This window comes from Medicago sativa, chromosome 1, assembly GCF_051527215.1.
Source record: "Medicago sativa cultivar Bolivia chromosome 1, Bolivia_mono, whole genome shotgun sequence".
NCBI lineage: Eukaryota > Viridiplantae > Streptophyta > Magnoliopsida > Fabales > Fabaceae > Medicago > Medicago sativa.
This window is the reverse complement of record NC_140749.1, coordinates 58,327,146-58,348,820: the sequence shown is the minus strand read 5'-3', so window position 1 is coordinate 58,348,820 and position 21,675 is coordinate 58,327,146. Positions and strand designations below refer to the sequence as shown.

General features: G+C 34.4%; 3 protein-coding genes across 3 annotated transcripts; 1 reads left to right on the top strand and 2 right to left on the bottom strand.

Annotated features, from left to right (window-relative positions):
• The first annotated feature begins 2,068 nt into the window (after positions 1-2,068).
• LOC146955783 (putative fructokinase-7) lies at positions 2,069-6,148 on the top strand. Its single transcript, XM_085723784.1, has 10 exons — positions 2,069-2,546; positions 2,626-2,769; positions 2,880-2,998; positions 3,135-3,190; positions 3,620-3,834; positions 4,631-4,843; positions 4,934-5,131; positions 5,251-5,391; positions 5,634-5,750; positions 5,842-6,148. Exons 1-10 carry the CDS (start codon positions 2,145-2,147, stop codon positions 5,974-5,976), a joined length of 1,740 nt encoding a protein of 579 aa, XP_085579910.1. The 5' UTR covers positions 2,069-2,144; the 3' UTR covers positions 5,977-6,148.
• A 4,023-nt stretch (positions 6,149-10,171) lies between these two features.
• LOC146955782 (tyrosine-protein phosphatase RLPH2-like) lies at positions 10,172-11,692 on the bottom strand. The gene is made up of 5 exons (XM_085748964.1): positions 11,676-11,692; positions 11,562-11,570; positions 11,151-11,238; positions 10,854-11,033; positions 10,172-10,759 (listed from the first exon to the last, which is right to left on the bottom strand). The coding sequence occupies exons 1-5, from the start codon at positions 11,690-11,692 to the stop codon at positions 10,589-10,591; spliced, it is 465 nt and encodes a 154-aa protein (XP_085605090.1). The 3' UTR covers positions 10,172-10,588.
• On the bottom strand, positions 11,515-14,919 carry LOC146955781 (uncharacterized). Its single transcript, XM_085723773.1, has 4 exons — positions 14,559-14,919; positions 12,753-13,495; positions 12,535-12,661; positions 11,515-12,427 (listed from the first exon to the last, which is right to left on the bottom strand). Exons 2-4 carry the CDS (start codon positions 13,490-13,492, stop codon positions 11,771-11,773), a joined length of 1,524 nt encoding a protein of 507 aa, XP_085579899.1. The 5' UTR covers positions 13,493-13,495; positions 14,559-14,919; the 3' UTR covers positions 11,515-11,770.
• Positions 14,920-21,675: the final 6,756 nt, after the last annotated feature.

Below are 21,675 nucleotides of genomic sequence, written 5' to 3'. Positions count from 1 at the left end.
CAAAAGTACTCTTAGTCGTATGTACTTCCTCCATGGTTGGGAATTATTTTTTGCATCATATTCCAAAAACTCTCCCACAGTTGTTGCTATTTTCTTTCCAATCTTCCCGAACATATATCCAACCGGTAATTGATGAATTTGTATCCAAAACGGAACTGCAAACAACAGCACATGTGATGGATCTTTCGCCCCTACCATTGAACCGAGTATCAACATATATTTACTGAAAAACCAAGGACCTCCTTTTAAAACCTTTTCAAGATCATGGTGATGGTTGAATTGGAACAAGAATACTCCGTCGCCAACTTCACTGATTGTGACTCCCTTCATTGGACACCATATTTCCTTCATCTTCTCCTTCATCGTATGCACCCGTATAGGCCTCGTCGTCAAGAATCGTCCTGCTAAACAGAGTGCAGGGACGAGTTCTGCCCCTCTTCCATGTGTTTCTTCCTCTTATATCACTATCTCGCCGTCATCGTCATCCAAAGTTAACCTTTCAAACCGATCCATGTTGAAACAGATTGAAGGATGTATAGAGTACTGATGGCGTCAGGTGTTTGTGAGTTTTGCGATTTGGTTTTTATAACAAGGGTTTACGATTTGGTTTTGAGGGCAAGGGTGTGGTTGTGAATTTAACTGATGTTTTTGATTTGCAAAATCGTCGTTTTAGTTCAGAGAAACAGGAATTCGGTTGTGATTTATGATGGTGTTTGTGAATCGCGTAACAATTTGTTTTTAAGGAAACAAGGGATTGGTTGTTTGATGGTATTTGGGAATTGCAGGGTTACGATTTTGTTGTTCTTCTCACTAGGAGAGAAAATCACATCTCATGTAGAGAGAAAAAATTGATGGTGTATGCTCTTTGATTGATGCGATTCTGCAGTACTGTATCGCTACTAATAAAGATTGTTGTTGGTGTCATTAAAAAAAAGAATTTAGATTATATTTTTTTTGTTATATTGTTAGTGTCATTGAAATAGGTAATCATGGTTAGTTTGGTTCGTTATAACTTGAAAGCAACAAACATTTATATTTTTAGTTTTAATCAAAATCAAAATTTCATAAAAAAAACATCGTTCATAATTTTCAAACGGTAGCGCAATAAAAAGAGCGGATTCACTAGTAATAATAAAAGTTGTTTCAAAGATAATATAACCTAATAATAATAAATATTATAAGGATAATATTGAGAATTTAAATTAATCTAAGGATAATTTCGACAGTGCAATAAAATTTGCTCATCTCATCTTCCCCTTTCTAAAATTTGAACCACACACTTCAAATTAAAAATATTTCCTCCCCTCCCTTCTGAAACTCTCGAACCAAAGTGAACCTAAGTTTAAAGTTTGTATGACGATTTAGTTTTAAGTTTTTTTTTTAAATTGATCTTTTGACTCTTTCAATTGAGTACCGATATGTATTATTCAAACGTTTGTCAAGATATTTTATGAAAAATCAGGTTATGAAGATACAATTTTCGTTTGTGAGAACTTGTGAATTAACATAAAAGCTTATTTATTTGCATAAGCTATTTTTCATAAGCACAAAAATATCTCAATCCAAACATGCCCTATGTCGTACAAAGTTTTCTCTATTATTTGAAATTTCAAATGACTATCCGTTAAATTAAGTCATACAAAGTTTTTTTTAGGGAAGTACATATTCACAATTCACAAAAGTTGTAATACATGTCGATCACAAATTTAGGAGGGAAATATATATGGGATAGAATTGTCATCTCTTACTCATAAAGTTTAACCTGTCTCGCAAAATTTGACCTAATTTTAACCTAATTTTTCCGTCCACACTATTGAAATTTTTCTAAAGTCAAATTATCTTCCTAATGTTATTTTACAGTACCAGGATCGATGTCATGGAAATATTATGATATGGTACAGTATCAACGTCTATGATAATTAATATTATGATTTGAATTAGGACAATTATGGCATTCAACTAAACTATTTTTTTACATATATATTAGCACCAAATATCACCTTCGATATGACCCGTGCGTTAGCACCGTCAATGGTCTAGTTAAGCTTTAAGAGCAAATTTAGGGTTAGTGATTAGGGTTAACAAATTGCTTGATGTTTATAATAAGAGAAGGAAGCCAAGGATAATTCACGGTAGGGAAAACAATGAAGCAAAACAAAAACAAAACCATGAGAGGGAAAAGATGCAAAACCAAGAGAAAAATAGCAAAAAACATTCGCCGCCGTCTTCGTAGATCAGCCTCAACCGCCGTAGTTCAGCCTCAAAAAGTTCCCTCAGAATCGGAAGCAGTCGAAATCTTTGACGATGACTTGACCGATGTCTCTGATCACCTTTTGAAACTCGGGTTTGGTTTGAAGAGAGACAAGGTTGCCGATTGTCTTCGCCAACTTGGAGATTCGTTAAATGGCTTCGATGTTTCCAAAAAGGCGGAAATCTGTTTCAAGAAGTTTCTGTTTTCCGATCTCAATTCTTGTGGCAGTGCTATACTTCCTACTCTTAATTTTCAAAAGCTCCAAACTACTCTCGATGGTCCCTTCATATTGCAGGTAGGTATCATTCAGTAGTTAATTCATTCTATTCTTCCTTTGCGGAACCTGAACATTTCACACTCAAATGCATTGGCAGGTGGACGAAATTATCAATATCGGTTGTACAGGGTCTGAAAGGCACCTGCAGTTGTTAATGACTGATGGTACTCAAAGAGTCTATGGATTTGTGATCATGCCTATTGAAGCCTTTGATGTTTGTGCGGCGCCTTGTGGATTAAAGGTTCTTTGATGCCACGAGACATCCTTTACATCTGAATACATATATATAATGCTTTTATTTGCTATTCTCTCCGAGTTAGGGTTAACTTGAGAGATGTTTGGTACTTGTAGGTCAAAATCTCTAACGTAGACGTGATACATGGAAGATTGGCGCTGTTTCCTAAAAATATTACAGTATTGGGGGGTGGATTAGTTGATGATCCCAGTGACAACATCATTGATACTGTCAGGTACTACATATTATATCAGTCAGTCATGGTTACGGCATTTAAAATTCTGCCACAATGATGATACTCAGAAATATATGTGAATGTGATTGATAAATGTCTATTTTTTGTGCTAAATCGTCTCTGGCTATGCTTGAAGGTATTTGTTGAGAAAGCTGAGAGAAGAAGTGATATCCCAATCATGGTCAAGAAAAAGTAAGATGTTGTCTGTTCTAATATTGAATGAGTTCGATTGAAATTTTTTATCATATTTTTTTAACATAAATTTATGTAAAGTTACAAAATAATTTGGACATACCAAAAAATTAAATCAAATAAGTTGAAGCACCACTGTTAATTATTGTTATTATGAAAAAGATGACTTTGTGTTGAGCTTGCTTGTTAGCTGGTTGGTAATGCTTTCCATGTTATAATTGAATTCAAAATACAAGTACTATATGAAGTTTGGCTATTAGCTATTTAGTATGTCATGTTACCCGTGTGAAATGATTCTTCTATTTAATATTAATTAGCATAACTTAATAAGGATGTTTTGTGCTATTTCACATTTAAATATATCTTTTTTTTTTATTTCTCTGCAGTGCTACAGGTAAAAAAATTGAACAAACAAATCATGTTTTGCAGGTAGTTCTGATAATCTCATAACAGAAGGCTGCAACGAAACAAGTGGACTGGTTGTTTGTTTTGGTGAATTGTTGATAGATTTCGTGCCAAAAGTGGTGGGTGGACTTCGAGTGCCTCTAGCCGAAGTGTCTGCTTTCAAGAAAGCTAGTGATGCTCCTGCAAACGTGGCAGTTGGCATCTCTAAGTTGGGGGGTTCATCTGCATTCATAAGCAAGGTGTACATCTATGCATTTATAATCTTCATGTTTAAGAAATTTGTAATGTGTTGGGTTATTTGAAATTGATTACACTTTTCTGAATGGCATGTGTGTGTTTCAAGGTATACAAATAAACTCCTTGAAATGTGAGCTTTGGAATGCAACGTTGTCTTGTTTGGGTAAAGTTCCTGCATTTCGAGGAATAACTTTTACTCGTATTTTCTACTTTTCATTCCCATCTGTACTTGCAAAAGTACAATAATAGAATCTAGGGTTTAGACTGTTTATGTGATCCCTTGAGAAGGCTCTCAAGGGTTGTATTTATAGTCTTCTATGGGCCTGATTTATGATTACTTAAGCTGTAAGTAATGAGGGTATTTAGGTCATTATGCCAAGCTCTAGAGGCTTCTAGAAGCTGGCTGAGGTGGCGCCCTGTGGAGGGCGCGCCTTGGGCCCTGGAGCCCTTTAGAAAGGCGTCGAGGCCTCTAGGAGGGTCCTTAGACCCCTTGGGAGGGCTTCTAAGTCCTCAGGAAGATATTGACGGTCCACCATCGAATAGAAACCACTTCAAAACCTGACCAACTATAACTTCCCATTTCCACCTCATTCTACCCATTCTACCCTTTCTACCCTTTTCCCTTTTCTTATTGTTAAATTAAATAAATTTTAAAAAATATTCCTAGAAATATCATGTATTTACTTGTAGATTGTTCATAAGAATAATACTTCTTGTAGTAGTATTCTGAATTTTAGGAATGTGAATCTATGTTGGCTGAGAAGATGATAGCTTAACTCCTCACCATCTGTGTTTTAGGTTGGAGCAGATGAATTTGGGTATATGTTGGAAGATATTTTAAAGCAAAGTAATGTTGATACATCTGGCATGTTGTTTAATTCTAATGCCAGAACCAAATTGGCTTTTGTTACACTTAGAGATGATGACGAGCACGAGTTTTTGTTTTTCCGAAATCCTAGTGCTGGTATGCTTCTGGATAAGTCAGAGCTTGATCATAACCTCATCAAGAAGGTGTCTTTAATTTCCATCTCTGTTTATAAAATGTGGCCATAAAGACCTATGGTTTAAGACTGTATATTTTAAATTTAATACTAACTGCAGGCTAAAATATTCCATTATGGTTCCATGAGTTTGATTGATGAGCCATGCAAGTCGGTTCATCTTGCTGCCTTGAGAATTGCTAAAGACTCTGATTGCATTCTCTCGTATGATCCAAATTTGAGATTGGCACTATGGCCATCAGCCAAGGCTGCTCGAAATGGTATAATGAGCATATGGGATCTAGCCGATGTCATAAAGGTAAATTTTATTTATCTAGTTTTTTACTTTTATACAATACACTTCATAAAATCCATTGCACTTCATTCTTTTTTCTTTCTCTAAGTCTATCTGAAGTGTTATTTTCTTATGTATTGCAGATCAGTGAAGATGAGATTACTTTTTTGACTGGTGGTGGTAATCCTAATGATGATGATGTTGTATTAAACAAGCTTTTTCACCCTAATCTCAAGCTTCTAATTGTTACCGAAGGGTTGGAGGGTTGTAGATATTACACTAAGGTAAGCTTGCCAAAGTCATTTAACTCAGATTTTAATTGTCTGAATAGGTTTTATAATCCCTCATTTCATTATTTTCTTTTCTCTTTATTCTGATGAGTGGACTGAAATGTTGGTTGTGACTTGTCGAATCTATATTAACGAAATTCGACACTCAATGACAAATAGCAAGTTGTAAAACTTGAGCAAGGTTTGCTTCAAGGTTGAAGCATTCAACTAATAGTGATTACTAAATTATTGTGCAGGATTTTAAGGGCAAAGTTAGAGGTGTCAATGTTGAACCTGTTGACACAACTGGTGCTGGAGATGCATTTGTCAGTGGGATTCTCTACAACATAGCTTCTGACCCAAGTATTTTCAAGGTAATTCAGATATTTTTAAACATTCTTTTGTTGAATTAGAAAGAAAAAAATTGTGAGTGTTTGGAGTTGACGAAGTTATTTTGCGTGGCAGGATGAGAAACGTCTCCAAAATGCATTATATTTCGCTAATGTATGTGCCGCAATCAAGGTGACAAAGAGAGGGGCAATTCCTGCATTACCTACAAAAGATGTTGTCCTGCAATTTGATGCAAAGGCTGCAATATGATATATTTCGCCAAATCGTTATTTTGTTCTATAGGAACATCAGCTGTTATAAAATGTAATATACATTGACAAAGTGATTAACCTTTTGACTACGTTTTGATAGCACTAATTTATGAAGTCATGTACTGCAACATTCAGGCTAGAACATATATAAATACGTTGAGTTGGATTCCTTTTTTGATTATGCTAGCCGTCACACATATATTTTGATCTCATTGTTTTGAACTCATAAGTATTGTGTTATCTTCCATTTTGACTCGCCCTCATAGTAATTTTATCACTCTGCATGCTAAGAAAAATACCAAGTTATGGTAGATGTCAAAAATGTATTGTTGAATTCTGCATAGGGTGCACTAGTTTTCTATTCATTTGTTTGATAAAGAAAACAAATTGTATTCTAAGGTAATTTATTTTTTGGCAGATTAAAAACATATCAATGGAGATACTTGATTTTTATGAAAACAACATAATGTTCACTGATGAGAGAATCAATGCTGCTCTCCAGAAGCTATGATCTTGATCCCCTAAAAGTTTGAACATGGAATATGTGGAACTTGAATGAAATTATTTGCTATAGTGGCTGGTTTGAATGAAGTAAAGAAAAGAAAAAATAATTATTTTATTTATTATCAATGTCATGTTTTACATTAAAACGCTTTGTAATCATTACCAATAGTATGTACACATAATATTGGATATTGGGGTCAACCAATGTATTATTAAGAGCTAAATGAATTGGAAAAAAATGATTCTTGATGAGGAAAACAAGGTTCCCACCTAGTTAATCTTTGTTCTCACTTAATCAAGTCAGTTCTTTCATATGGGATATAAGGTTAGCTTGGTAGCTGGGGTTGAAGAGTTAAAGAGTGAAGTGATAAAGATGTCGAAAATTTGAATCTCACTGCGATCATATAATACTAACACTACAATGTAATTGAGATCTAGTAACAATTGAAAACTGTTACTAAATAAAGAAAAATGTTACTAATTAAATTTAGTAACATTTGAACAATTGTTAGGTAAAGTCCGTGTTACTAAAAAGCTTCAGTAACATTTAAAAACTGTTACATATTTATATTTTTGTAAAACTTTTTGTATTACTAGTAAAGTAATAATTTGAGAAGTTGTAAAAAGTGTCGCAAAGTTGTCTAGACTAAAAATCTAGCAAAAAAATGTTACATCTTGAAATTTAGAAAAACCGGATTATCTATAGGAATTTTTATAGTCAATCAATCAAGTATTTTTATAATCCATGTAAATTACAATACTACATCAAAAGTTATCCTAACTAAACATTTTGATCAACAATTTTGGATAACAACACAATGATATAAGTTATCCTAACTAAATCTACTAACTAACCACTTTTTCACTAAAAGTTTCAGCACAAAAAAAAAAAAAATAAATAAATAAAATAAAATAAAACATACACACACTGACACACACACTAGCAGAGCTTCAGCAAAGTGGCCAACCTCCTCTAGTCTCTGTGCAATGAAAGCCTCAGCTGAAGAAAATACTGCCAGTTTTCACTTTACTGGACACAACAGAGGCCATGCCGCTCCTTCTTCATTGACCCAACTCATTGGAATAAGACTATATGCTCATGATTCGTCAAGCATTCCAGAACTTGACAACCTTTTTGTCCCCAAGGGCCTATTATAGTGACAACCAAGTTTCCAGATAGTCTCGCTCCAGATTCATAATTCTAACAACATTGTACCATTCTAAAAATATCAATTCAAGTGGAATAGATGGTCCTCAAGAGAAAGGGGCCCCCCAAGACATTGATTTCAGCCATTCTATTATCAATAGTCAACAAACACACTGCTATTCTATTATATGCTAGGCAACACCAAAAACCAAGCAGCTTGTTTCAAATCTACTCCCAACCCGTGTTGGTTGGATCGCGAGTCACTTAATGTGATTGCACGATCCCACGATCATTGAAGCCCCATCGGTTTGACGATGCACGTGGGATCATGAGTTGCAGGAATGCTGGAAAATCAGTAGAGATCTGCAACGCCGCATTTCTTGCCAATGCGGCCTCCTCACTTTACTTCTGTGTTTCGTACCAGTTGCTTGTCGTTCCTTTGTTTGTTGTTCCTCTATTTTGAGTTATTTATGAACTTATTAATTATGAATACATGGTTACGCAGTTAGGAGGCACATATGAGGCTGTGGTTCTTCAAAAAAAGAAATAAAACATACGAGGCTGTAGTGGCATCCATAATAATTTCTCTTTGTATGCCGCATTGCCGCCAAAGCTAATCTCAGTTTGGGCTGGCCCATTAGATCAAGAATGAGACACAAAGGAAACTGATTTTGCTTCAAATTTTTCTAGAACATTTGCAACAATAGCAACTGTGATATGGAACTCTTGTTACACAAGACGGCTTTGCTGAAATGAATCCATTCACAATTGCATGGGTGGTAGCAACCAGTGCCGCAAATAGACTATAGTGTTTCATGGCTCCAGTAACGGTGGTTGCATGCTCAGTCCATGCATCATCTGGATCTTTTGCATTATGTGTTCCTCCTTCCGCATACTCGGAACTCCTGGAGCCAAAGCATGCTCCCATGGTGATTCATTTACCATTTCCTCCAACGGCAACCAAAGGCGATCGACGACAGGTGACTCTATGGACGAACCACTGCCGGTCGAACGGTGCCTAACAGTTTTGGCAGTGGTGCTGAAACCACTGGGCCACACGGATTGCAGGTGAATAAACCTTTTTATGAGATAGAAAATAAAAGTAAACTTGTTTACCATCTTCACCCGAACATGTAGATTTGAATCTATTAATTTTCTTTCATTTTACGATTTTCTCAAGTTATTCTGTCTAGGGCCAACTTTTGCAACTGCCACTAGCAGGCTACGGCGATTCAAGTTTTAAATTGCAATTCATCATCATAGCCAAAAATACCAAGAAGTTTCAAACAAAAGAATCACGATGAGAGAAAGGTTAAGAGACGGTTAAGTAAGAGGCAGCAAAGCTTAGTATATATAATGAGTAAATATGTTTTTAATCCTAATAGAATACTCTTCTATCAAGTTTGATCACTACAAATAAAAATTATTCATGTTTAGTCTTCATTTGGTGATTTCAAGGACTAAATACAGATGAAAATTTTCATCAGAATCACCAAATGGGGGACTAAACATGTATGGAATTTTTATAGGGACTAAAAATACATTTAACCCAGTCAAATACTCACCACGTTCATATCAACACGAATTTCTTCATACCAGACAGTGGTATCTTTCTCCCTGAGTACACTAGCAATGTATATGCAAGCTAAAGCAATCAGATGTGGTGGATGTACCAGCATTAGGTCCATCTTGTATGTGTCATTTACAAGCCCCCTGTTGGAATTCAACAACATCAATTATATAATAGAAACTACAATGCCAAACAGCATTTGGCAAGATGGCACCATAACAGAAAAGCATGATTAATGGCGATGTTAATAAAATGGAACTTATGGTTAAATAAATTCATTATCTACTGCTTCAAATCAATTAAATGATTAAGACAGTCCTTATTTCATCTGTTTTTCAACCTTCATCTGTTTTTCTTTCTCTGATTCCGTTTTCTTGATCTCTGCAACCATGGTAGATCAAGACAGTCCTTATTTCATCCATCACACAACGATCATTCCAGCTTAACCTTGGTTTCCCATCCACTCACCGGCGAGAACTTCAGTTCATGCCGTCATGCGATCAAGATGGCACTCATCGGAAGAAACAAATTCGGCTTCGTTGATGGTTCTTTACCAGCTCCAGCGGAGGACGATCCTCTTTTCTCGCACAGCTTCACAACAACAACATTGTTGCATCTTGGCTGATCAACTCGATTTCAAAAGACCTCACTTCAAGTGTTATCTACTCGAACACTGCAGCGGACATTTGGAATGATCTTCACATGCGTTTTTAGCAATGCAATGGCCCTCGAATCTTTCAACTAAAACGTGATCTTCATGCCTGTACTCAAGGTAATCTCATTGTTAGTGCTTACTACTCTAAAGTGAAAGGAGGTTTGTTGGAGGAATTAGCTGAGTTTCAACCTGTTCATAACTGTAATTGTGGAGGTGTGCAACCATTAGTAGAACACCTTAAATCTGAGTATTCTCTATTTTTATTTGTATTTTGAAGATACACTTTATTCCTTTTGCTTCGTTTTCGCAATCAATGATACTTGTGAATAGCATCTGCATTTTACAAATTAGTAGATACCTTTCAGAAATTATATTGAGTCAATACAAATGGTTTTTAAATTAACCTTAAACCACCGGAGGCCATGACATGATAAGCTAACTAAACTGCACGTGAATCTCATCATTAGAGACTAAATTGCATATGAAATTTATAAAGTAATTATTGATTTAATGTGCTTGTATCTTTAAGCGATCATCATAGAATTGACATGATGAACTGCAAACTTAAAGTGTCACGAGTTTTTAGTGACGTTGCGTTGATGTAGATCTTTTTTTTTATCAATTGCATTGATGTAGATCTATATGAAAGGCTACATTTTATTTAACATATAATCTCATAGTCTCTAAAAGTAAATTGACTACTCTGGACCTGCAAAACTATCACAAATATGAATCTATTTTGCTAATATATCTGTATCACGAATAATCTTCATGGAAGGAAGAATAATTGCAGCTATTGGTTTATCTTTGTGTCCACCACCTTCATCAATTATCAACCTTAAGCCTTCAACATGGAGTTTTGCATGGTGACCACTAACAATGATGGTTGAACTTGCACTTAGTTCCTACAATAAAACAATTAGCCATTCTATTCGAATTTGAAGAAGCTACAAAATCAAATATGTTGCCTTAATATGAAAATAAGAAGCAAGCTATCACCTCTGGAATATCCCATACATTGTTTCTACCACTTAGAGCTTGAACCATAGGACTTCGGGTATCTCGAGCTTTCAAATTTTTCATCTGTTCTTTCATATCTATGCCTTTCTCCAACCCAGCATGGACAGCAATCAACCTGTAGCACTTAACTCCATCATCAATGTTTATAAAGACATCATCCTGGTAAAACATAATCCAAAACGCTTTCAGAATTGTTAATTTAATCGACAATGGTTGGCTAAACAAGGATTATTTGATATGAGTATAGAAACAAGAGGCAAAGAAAGTAAGCAACACCTCTTCATGAACCCAAACCAAATTTGCAAGAAATTTCTTATGCTCATCAGGAACTGCGTTATCCAAATCTGCGTACAAAGGATTGCTCCTTAGAGAGTATCACAATTATGAATAGCGGCAACAATCCATATACATTATATTTGGGTAAATGGCCTAACTACACATTTATCTAAGTTGTTTCTATAATCAAAAGATAGAATATGGTTAAACTATTTTCGTGATGTTGTAAACTGTTTTCATAAGTTATCATAGGAAGCTTCTTGAAATCAATTGAAAACAACATGTACATTGTACATATATCTTAAGATAGGAGCACTCTAGACATAAGATAAATTTAAATGAGCAGTAAATAAGAACTTCTAAATGCACCAATTCAACGACACCATTCACACATAACATAAAGCTGCATACAGATAGAAGCTGCAGAACAAATAAAGAAAATACAATGATATACATGATCACAATTCAAACTATATTTCAAAACTAAAAATGTCCAGTACATAGTGAAATTCGATGACAAATAACCATAGGGGATATGCCATGAACTTGAGTCTTGCACAATTCTATTAGAAGTGCATATAACCCTTTTCTAGTACGGATTCGATCCTTTGTTTGACTTCTTATGTATACTCCTCCTCAGAATCATATGGGGGGATTTCTACAGGCGATGGTATGGGTGGACGGTTATGGGAAGCAAACTGTTGTTCAATCCTTTCTTCAAACACTCTTCTATGCTCAACTTCCTGATGTAATTGATCCCTCAACTCTTTCTCCGCTTGACTTTGAGTCTGCAACTGTTTACTTTGAGCCTGCAATTGTTGTGTCATTCGTTGTATCAGCGCGTGCATCTCAGGAGTCAACTCTGGGGGATAAGAAGATCCTTCTGCATTGTCAAGAGCATCAAAAAGAGATCTACGCCTCGTGTTTGGAGCCAAACTTCCAAGACCATACTTCTTGTCATTTGCCCCCTTCCCTGCTACATCCTCCCCAGCGTGGGTGTGAGCACTAACACAACCTTTTGAGTGCAGAAATCCTCCTTCCGTAGAAGCTCGAATCCTTTTTCCAGCCTCAGGACGATTTTTAATCCTCACATCAGTAGCCCAGTAGTGTAACAGTTGATTCCAAATTTCTTCGTCAATCCATCCGGGCTGATAATCACTGTTTCCGCAATAAGTGTTACGTTCATCCAATAGCATATCAGACAAATGGGATCGAGCTCTATGATGAAAAATATACTTAACTTCAGCTTCATGATGAGCTTCCCAAACACAATGTTTCTGCGATAAATAATTGTAACTATTAGAATACATAGACTTATAATAATTGTAACTATTAGAATACATAGAATTATAAATATGATATCATGAAAACTATTTTCACTTACCCTAAACTCATCAAAAACATCTCTCTTGTCTTCATCCTTAAGGTATCCATAATGGGGCCAAAACTTTTTGTAGCATGCTTGTATTGCCCCCTTTATGTATTGTGCTGAAACGGTAGACGGCATCAACCTAAACATTTAAATTGTTAATTAAAAACTAAATTTAAAAAAGAAATTTCAATGAAATGAAGTATGTAGCAAATTAATTTTTTAATACTTACGAGTCGCTGATAGGATAGATTACATAACGTCCATCCTGTTTTTCCACTTCTTGAAACTGATGTGCTTGTTTCATCCCATCAGCTTCCTCTCGTTGTTGTTGCTGCTCATCAGGTATTAGCCCGGGCATGATCGTACGTTGTGTGGTGAGAGGAGGTAGTGTAGAGAACCGAGTAGTAATATTCTCCGGTGAATGCATAGATAATGAAGTAGTAGCTCCATGAGTAACCATTGCAGGATTCGGAATAGGCCACGGAAAAGGGGTACTATAAAGAGGTGGAGCCGATGAAGAATCCTTGACACGAGGTATCGGCCATGGATTACGAGCATATTGTCTAGACTCAGCTTCTGTAAGTACTCGTATAGTATGAGATCTCGATTTTTTCCTCTTAGCAGGCTCTATTGGTCTCTTACCACAATCTGTAAGTAATTTATTGGCATAAGCGCGGATATCATAAATAACCTCAGTATTAGTAAGCGGAAGGCCTTCACCATGATGACGCCACACCCAATACTGCTCCATAAAACCAACTTTCTCTAAATGTTGTATGATTTCTTCGGGACTTCGGTAGAACCTACAAGTGCATTTGAGACAAGGACACCGTATCCCTCCATCACTTTTATAATGTGGCATGGTGAAAGCAACAAATCCACGAACTCCTTCCTTAAAAAGTGGTTGAAGTGTCTTTTTCGTCAATGTTCTTTCGTACATCCAACTTCGATGTATAATATACTGATCCATCTTCTGCGTAGTTGACATTAATTCAAATTAGTTTCTATTTTTTCGTTGCCCTTTATGAACCATGAATGAAAAGGATTTCAGTACTCGTATAAAATAAAGCTAAAATCTACACACAAAAATTACTAAATAACATTGTTTTTACTAACTAATATTATTTTTATTAACTACGACCTTTTTACTAACTATAATATTATCACTTTATTATTTTTCCTAACAAACATTTTTTAACGAAATAACATTGTTATAATTTATTAAATAACATTTTTGTTACTAACTTACTTTTTAGCTAATTATTTACAAATTCACATACGAATTACACCTTCTATCACATGCATGTATATAAAATAACCCTAAAAGTCACCTCTTTTTCTTCTAACTATTTCCTTTTTATCTACATTTTTTTTACTAATTAACCTTTTTAATGGCTAAGAAAAAACTTCAGTTTCTCTAATTATTTACGAATCTACACAAATTACACATACCATCATATGCATATGTATATAAAATAATTCTAAAATCTATAACAATTTTTATTACCCATTAAGCATTTTGACTAACTTAAATTTTTGTAACTAATTTTTTACAACAATTTTTACTAATTTTTCTACTAGCTATATTGTTTTTACTAACAGTTTTGTTACTAACTGTAACCTTTGTACTAGCATTTGTTTACTAACAATTTAAAATAAAATAGAGAAACTAAACCTCATATAATAAATCAGATGAAAAAAAGTCCTCGTGAGCTTAGCTCAGTTGGTATGGACAATGCATAAAAATATGCAAGGTCCGAGGTTCAAACCCCGGCCACCACCAAAAAAAATCAGATGAAAAAAAAGTGACAACAATCACAACCATTACGACGGAAAAAAAAAAAAGATTAATCACTCGCCAAAAATATAAAGGAATAAGATAACAATCTACTCCCACCCAAAAAATCAACTCTTGAAATTAAAAGACTTGAAATTAAAAGATAGTTTTGTGGTTTCACTTCATGTATGTATATGTGTATATAAATAAAACTAACAGTATATAAATATATAAATTAAAATAAAATTTAGAAACTAACCGGTAATAGTCTGATGAAACACTGACAGGAAGATGAAGATTGAAACAAGTTGATGATAAGTAGAGATTGAAAAAAAAAATAGTGAAATAATGTAAAGAGTTGTGAGAAGATGAGTATGAATGAAAGCAATGAGTGAGATTATATAGAGAATGGTAACGGCTAGTTGCAACGGCTTTAAGAATTTTGCGAGGGAATTTCCGAGGAAAAATCCCTAGGAACGACCTTGGATTCTGTGCCAACTTTCTTAAGAACTTCTAGTACTATTAACACATAATTCAATAATACTATTAACACATAACTTAAAAGCTACATACACATGCCATCTCAATAGCCAGTAGAAGCTGCAGAACAAATAAATAAAGAAAGAAAATATCATAATAATGTACATTCGCAATTCAAAAACTAATTTTGAAACTAAAAAAAATTCATTACATAGTATAATGCGGTGACTAGAAACTCTAAAGCATGAGTACTCCTAAAATGGTGATCGGGTACGTACCAGCAATGGGTACGCGTAAGGTTCTTGTATCGATCCGTATCTATTTTTACTTGATTGATTTATAGTTGTAAATACAACCAAATTGTGCAGCGATGGAAAAATAGCAAAAAGATGTTTTGATTTTTTTATTTTATTTCAATTCTTTCTTTTGTTTTTTATGAAAGTAGAGATGGTGGACAAAAAAAAGTAAACCTTTGAAGCGTGATGATATAAGTGTGGTTAAACACACAATTAAAATACTATGTTTTAATATAATTGAATTTTTTTTTTTTTTTTGCTCATTGTTACAACAACGGTATGTTCCTTCTTGTATGTTTTGCTCTGGTTTTGTGAGGCTTAGTTCAAAGGATTTGATTATTTGATTGTGGATTTTTTAAGGTATTTATGAATTGATCGTGGGAAAGACTATGTAACCATATGGTCATTGATATACTCCCTCCGGTCACATTTATAAGCAAAAAACAAATTTTTAGGTACATTGAATAATTAATGTATCTGACCTATAATTATAACCGGATACATTAGTTATTCAATGAACTTAAAAAGTTGTTTTTTCCTTATAAATATGACCAGAGGAAGTACATCATAAGAATCATCCGAAAGAAATCAATTTCAAAATACTATAATCAATAACTATATATAGGGTCAATGATATTTATACTTAAGAATATATTGATGATTATTGGTCCATTTTTTACAACAAAAAACACCTTTTAGGTTATATCATCCCAATTTTATGTTGACTGTTTCTTTTCCCACTCACTGAGTTTCTCCAGTGTTCTATGCAGTTCAGATTTTTGAATCCAAACTGCATAAAAACCTTCAAAAACACGTTGAAATATTTCAGATTTTAGAATTTAAATAGGGCACGTGAGAACTTCATAGGGAGGGTGGGAAAAGTAATGGCCTTTTATGTTTGGTTTATGGGTTGTTGGTTGAACCCTGAAAAGCCCCAAAGCTATGTTTTGCTCCAAAGCAATTGTTGACTTGTTTGAGAGTTAGTCTTCTCCCATTTAGAATTGCTCATTCCTTTAAAAAAGGCGAACGTAAGTTAACTCACGTAGGTGCATTTTCTGCGTGAATTAACTCACGTAGATGTATTTTTTAGCGTGAGTTAACTCATGTAGCACGGGAATGAACAAAAACAAAAGGGAGAAGAGAAATTCTTGACTTGTTTTGGTGTCAACTTATATTCGGGAACTTTAAACATGGTTGAATTGCAGAAGTGTACTTCAGCATCTCGTATCTACCTATATCAGATGAATCGAACAATTGGTTCATAAACAAAGGGCTGCCAGAATTTCTGGGGGACGACCCCATTGAGGGAGCAGAAAATTCATTCATTTGATAAGGTCAGAAGGCTTAGTCATGTTGTGGTTTCAATTTTGGTGTCAGAAGGACTCAAGTCAAGATTGGAAATCATTTTCCTTGGCTCTAATCACGGGATTTGGAGAGAGAGATGATGATAGTATATCAAAAGAAGACACGACCAAATTTGAGCCCGGTTGTTTTGATACACTATCATCGTCCCGCTCTGCAAATCCTTCAAGTGTGTGTTCCCTTTGTTCCAAATCTTGATAGGCTCTACAATGTTTTGTGTTCCACTTCTGCAGGCAAAGCTTCTGCTGACAAAGCCGCCAGACTTGTACCCCTCGACAATATTTTTCCGTCCAAAGGGAATGTACATGCTTGCTGAAAGCGACATCTGTCACAAATAATGGCTTGATGCCTTTCTCATTGTTATTCCTTGTGTATATAGAGGTTACAAGGCTATACATATAATTTCACTAAATAATTACAATTATTGGAAACAAATCAATTTCTGATTTATCTAAAAAATTGACACGTAAAGCACAAAGGGCTAGTGGAAGCAAAAGAACAGAAGAAGAAAAAAATAACAAGGGAAAATTCACGTGTTCTCCGCGTCATCTTCACTTGGCAGCAGTTCGCCGTATAATTCGTTACTTGAAGGGAAGCTCTCACCGTGGCCTATTCTTTTCCATTGGAAACTAGCAACAAACCCGTGCTAAGCACGGGCCCGTGCTCCGCATGGGTTAATTCGAAGCGGGGGATATGCATCAAAGCACATTGTGTTGCTATATGAATATAGAAAATAAGAAGAAAAAAAAAAACTAATGAATAAAGCTGTCGTTAATGATAAAAGGGAAAATTACATCGACTTCCCTTGAGATTTTTTTAAATAACACATGCACCCCTTCTAATTTTTCAAACACATCAATCTCTCCTCATTTTATCCATTTCAATATCTTTGTAAATATATAATTTAATTTCAGTTATTTTGGTTTGCTTGTATCTATTTTCTATTTTCATAATTAAGTTAAATGAGATTTGTTTTTCTTGCAATGGAGAAACAATAACAACATTTGTTTTTACCATAATTAGAATCAAACATCGGCAATTACATAAGAGATCAAAAGAAAATATAGAAATGAGAAGAATTTTGGTGGATCCACATTGTGGTTGATCAATTAAAAGGAAATAATCTTCGATATATACGTTTTATTACATTAGAGTTTAATAATTATATCATCTTGATTCAAGAACAATAAGTTGTCGAAAATTATGTGAGTTCATACTCGTATGAAGAATTTAATTGCTAAAAACATAGAATTAACAAAGTTTAGACTGTGTTAAAATATAACGGAAGTGCTTGTCAATTTGATAAAAAAAAAAAGAAGAAAATTAGTGTTTAGCTAAAAAATAGAACGGATGTTTGTGTTACTTAAGAAACCTTATGGGAGGTTAATGTACTGGCCATGATTATTTTTTTTCCAGTAATTTGCCCGTGATAAAATCATTGAAATAGTTGATATTAAATATTATGAAGTGGTAAACTAAAAATATGTGAAAATATTAAAAATAATAAAGATTTCAATATTGATAAAGATGTCGTTATGAGCCCCGTATATGAATTGAATAACTATATTATTTAGTGACTCATTTATCAGTTTTTGAGTGTTTTATAGTCATATTTCTAAAAGATATATATAATAATTAATAATAAACAACAATAAAAAATATTATTTTATAATATGACATGGTGGACTGACTTCTTTGATTTTCCGTTGTTTTCAAATACGTTGAGATCTGCACGTTTCAAGGTCTCTTGTTTGCCTACAATTTGGTTCTTCAAGATCGAAAGAGCTTTTATGCTTGCTGATTTATTTAGGGAGTTGTTGACACTTGGATTTTAATATCGTGTTGACAGTCGGTCCATTAATTATTGTTCGCAAATGTTCACTTTTCATATTTTTTGTAACCTGACTTCGTGCTCGTATACAGGTTTGTTTGTAACCTGACTTCGTGCTCGTATACAGGTTTGTTGAGTTGAGCCCGTGATTAGAGAATTTTTTTTTTGGATAGATTAAGGTCGATCAATCTTTTAAAAGTTATTTTCTCTCTCAACTAAATAGGATCTGTTGTTACAAAAGACAAAAAATGGTAAATATATGTTGAGGTGTCAAAATATTAAGATGAGACAAAATTGTGTTTTTACATGTCATTAACTTTTATAATTAGAGAAAAAGATAATAGATTCTAAATTGTTTTTAACTCTAGAGATATTTAGAAGTTGAATTATAGGAATATTTGTTTTGATCAAGATTAAGATTAAGTTTGTTTGTTCTTTAAAAAAAGATTGAATTAGTGTGTTTTATCGAGTGAGTTTCTTTTAATTTGTTTTTAAGAATGAAAAAATAGGGGGAGATTGAAGCAAAATTCATAAAAGGATATAATTTTGATGACGTGTTAAAAAATTAAAAAGGGGTAAGATTATATTTTTGGTAGACATTAAGTTTCATAATTAGAGATAGAGAATATATAAAGTGTTTTTAACTATTTAGATATTTAGAAGTTGAATTATATGAAAATTTGTTTTGATTGAGATTAAGATGAACTTTGTTTGTTCTTTAAAATAATATTAAGTTAGTGTGTTTAATCCAGTGAGTTTGTTTTAATTTGTTTTTAAGAGAGAAAAAATAGGGGGAGGTTGAAGCAAAAGACGTAAAAGAATATAATTTTGATGACGTGTCAAAAAATTAAGAAGGGTTAAGATCGTATTTTTGGTACACATTAATTTTCATATTTAGAGAATATTTAGAGAATAGATTCTCCTAAGTTGAGTGTTTATAGTGATGCCGATTGGGCAGGATGCCCTGATACTCGACGCTCTGTTACTGGTTGGTGCATGTTGTTTCTTGGCTCTTCATTGATCTCATGGAAAAGTAAGAAACAAGCACGAGTCTCTAAATCTTCTACTTAATCTGAGTATCGTGCCATGTCTGCCGCTTGTTCAGAAATAATCTGGCTTCGTGGTCTTTTGGCTGAACTTGGATTTCCTCAGACAGAGCCAACCTCACTTTATGCTGACAATACAAGTGCCATCCAGATCGTTGCAAATCCTGTTTTCCATGAGCGCACCAAGCATATCGAAGTTGATTGTCATTCAATCCGTGACGCCTATGATGATCGACTAATATCCCTTCCTCATGTCAGTTGCAAATTGCAGATATTCTTACCAAGACTGTTCCGCGCCCACGTCATCAGTTTCTTGTTGGCAAATTGATGCTCATCGATCAGCTGCATCAATTTGAGGAGGGATGTGAATAAGGAGTTGACTTGTTCTCCTTATTCACAACATCAAGGTAGTGGGTGGCTAGTCTAGTATACTGTCCTACTGGGAAGTTGTGGTGGGTGGGCAGAAAGCGCATCAACATTATTGTTTTCGATGAGATCAGAGGCACAAGTACTAAGCAGACTAGTTATGATGGAAGCATGTAACTAATCTATGGTGATTTGACGCTTGCTGATTTTGAACCAATCACTTTTGTCCCTTGGGAAGGACTGTGTTTCAAAGGACAGTAATTTAATCATGCCACTGGGTTCTTTGATTGCTCTTTCATATACGATGAAGGAAATCACAAATGCTTTGGAAGGAGCTGGAAGAAAACGAGTAGAAGCTGAAGGTTCCCAAAAGGTTGCCATGATGACAAATATGCATGTACTAGCCATTGGTGTTACTTATGTCGAGCTTGTTCCCCATTTATATTGGAAGACAAAAGTTTATGACATGGTGAGTGGGAAGTCAAGGTGTGTTCCAAATGTCATGCTTAGATCATTCATACCTGCATCCTGAAGCAACCTGGAGAATTATAATGAGACTAAGTTAGAAATTATAAATAAATGTAATCTTAACGGGAAAAAAATGGACCATTCGAAACATTAACAGTATTTGATATAGATAGGAGCTAATTGGCTAAAATGTTTATTATTGGTTTTCATTTGATTTTTAGACAGTTTGGAAATATTTCCACAAATTTAGGCAACTTATAATTGAAGGAAAACATGAAAATAATGATCCAAATAGGGTTTCTGTTCCCGTTTGTGTAGTGCATTATTTGTTGTATCTTGTCTTTCATGAACATTAAATTTGCATGTGACGCAACACAATAAAACACAAACTGTGAGAAACAACACAAACTAAAAATGCAACTAAAAGATGAGTTATGGTCCAAGTCTATGTCCACGGTTCTGAGAAGCAAACTGTTGTTCCACACTTTCTTCAAACACTCTTCTACACTCAACTTCATGATGTAATTGATCCCTCAAGTCTTGCTCCACTTGACTTTGAGATTGCAAATGCCGGCTTTGAGTCTGCAACTGTTGTGTCATTTGTTGTATCAGCGCTTGCATCTCAGGAGTCAACTCTGGGAGATGAGAAGATCCTTCTACATCGTCAAGAACATCTAAAAGAGATCTACGCCTCATGTTGGGAGCCAAGCTTCCAAGACCATACTTCTTGTAATTTGTCCCTTTCCTGCTACATCCTCCCAAAGTTGTGATGTAATATGCTCAGACAATTCTTGTTGAGCAGATGATGATGATGTGGATGTGGCATTTGAGTGAAATAGCAATTGTCTCTTCCTTTCTTCATAAGATTCATGTATATATAAATGATAAATAATCAAGTCAAGTAATAGTTAGTGAATAAAACATTAAAAAATAATTCAAAGATATCAAATACAAATTCACCTTAGTATCTCTACAGAAGGATCGTTAACATATGTATCAGTTATCCCCTTTCTGAGGGTACGCTTTTGTAGCTTATTTATTAATGGATTTCTCCCCAGCTCTTTTTTCTAATTTAAGATAATAATTAAATTAATTATAACATATGATTAATAAATGTATACAAATACATGTTTATTACTAGTCACGAAGAGTTAAAATTTTAATAACTTGACTATGAACCAGCAAAACTATAACAAATATGAATCTATTTTGCTAATACAATCTGTATCACGGATAGTCTTCATAGAAGGAAGAATAATTGCAGCTATTGGTTTGTCTTTGTATCCACCACCTTCATCGATTATCAACCTTAAGCCTTCAACATGGAGTTTTGCATGGTGACGACCACTAACAATGATGGTTGAACTTGCACTCAGTTCCTATAGGAAATTACAATTAGCCAGTTTATTCGAAGCTACAAGATCAAATATGTTGCAGTAATATGAAGATAAGAAGCGAGCTATCACCTCTGAAATTTCCCATACATTTTTTCTACCACCTAGAGCTTGAACCTTAGGACTTCGAGTA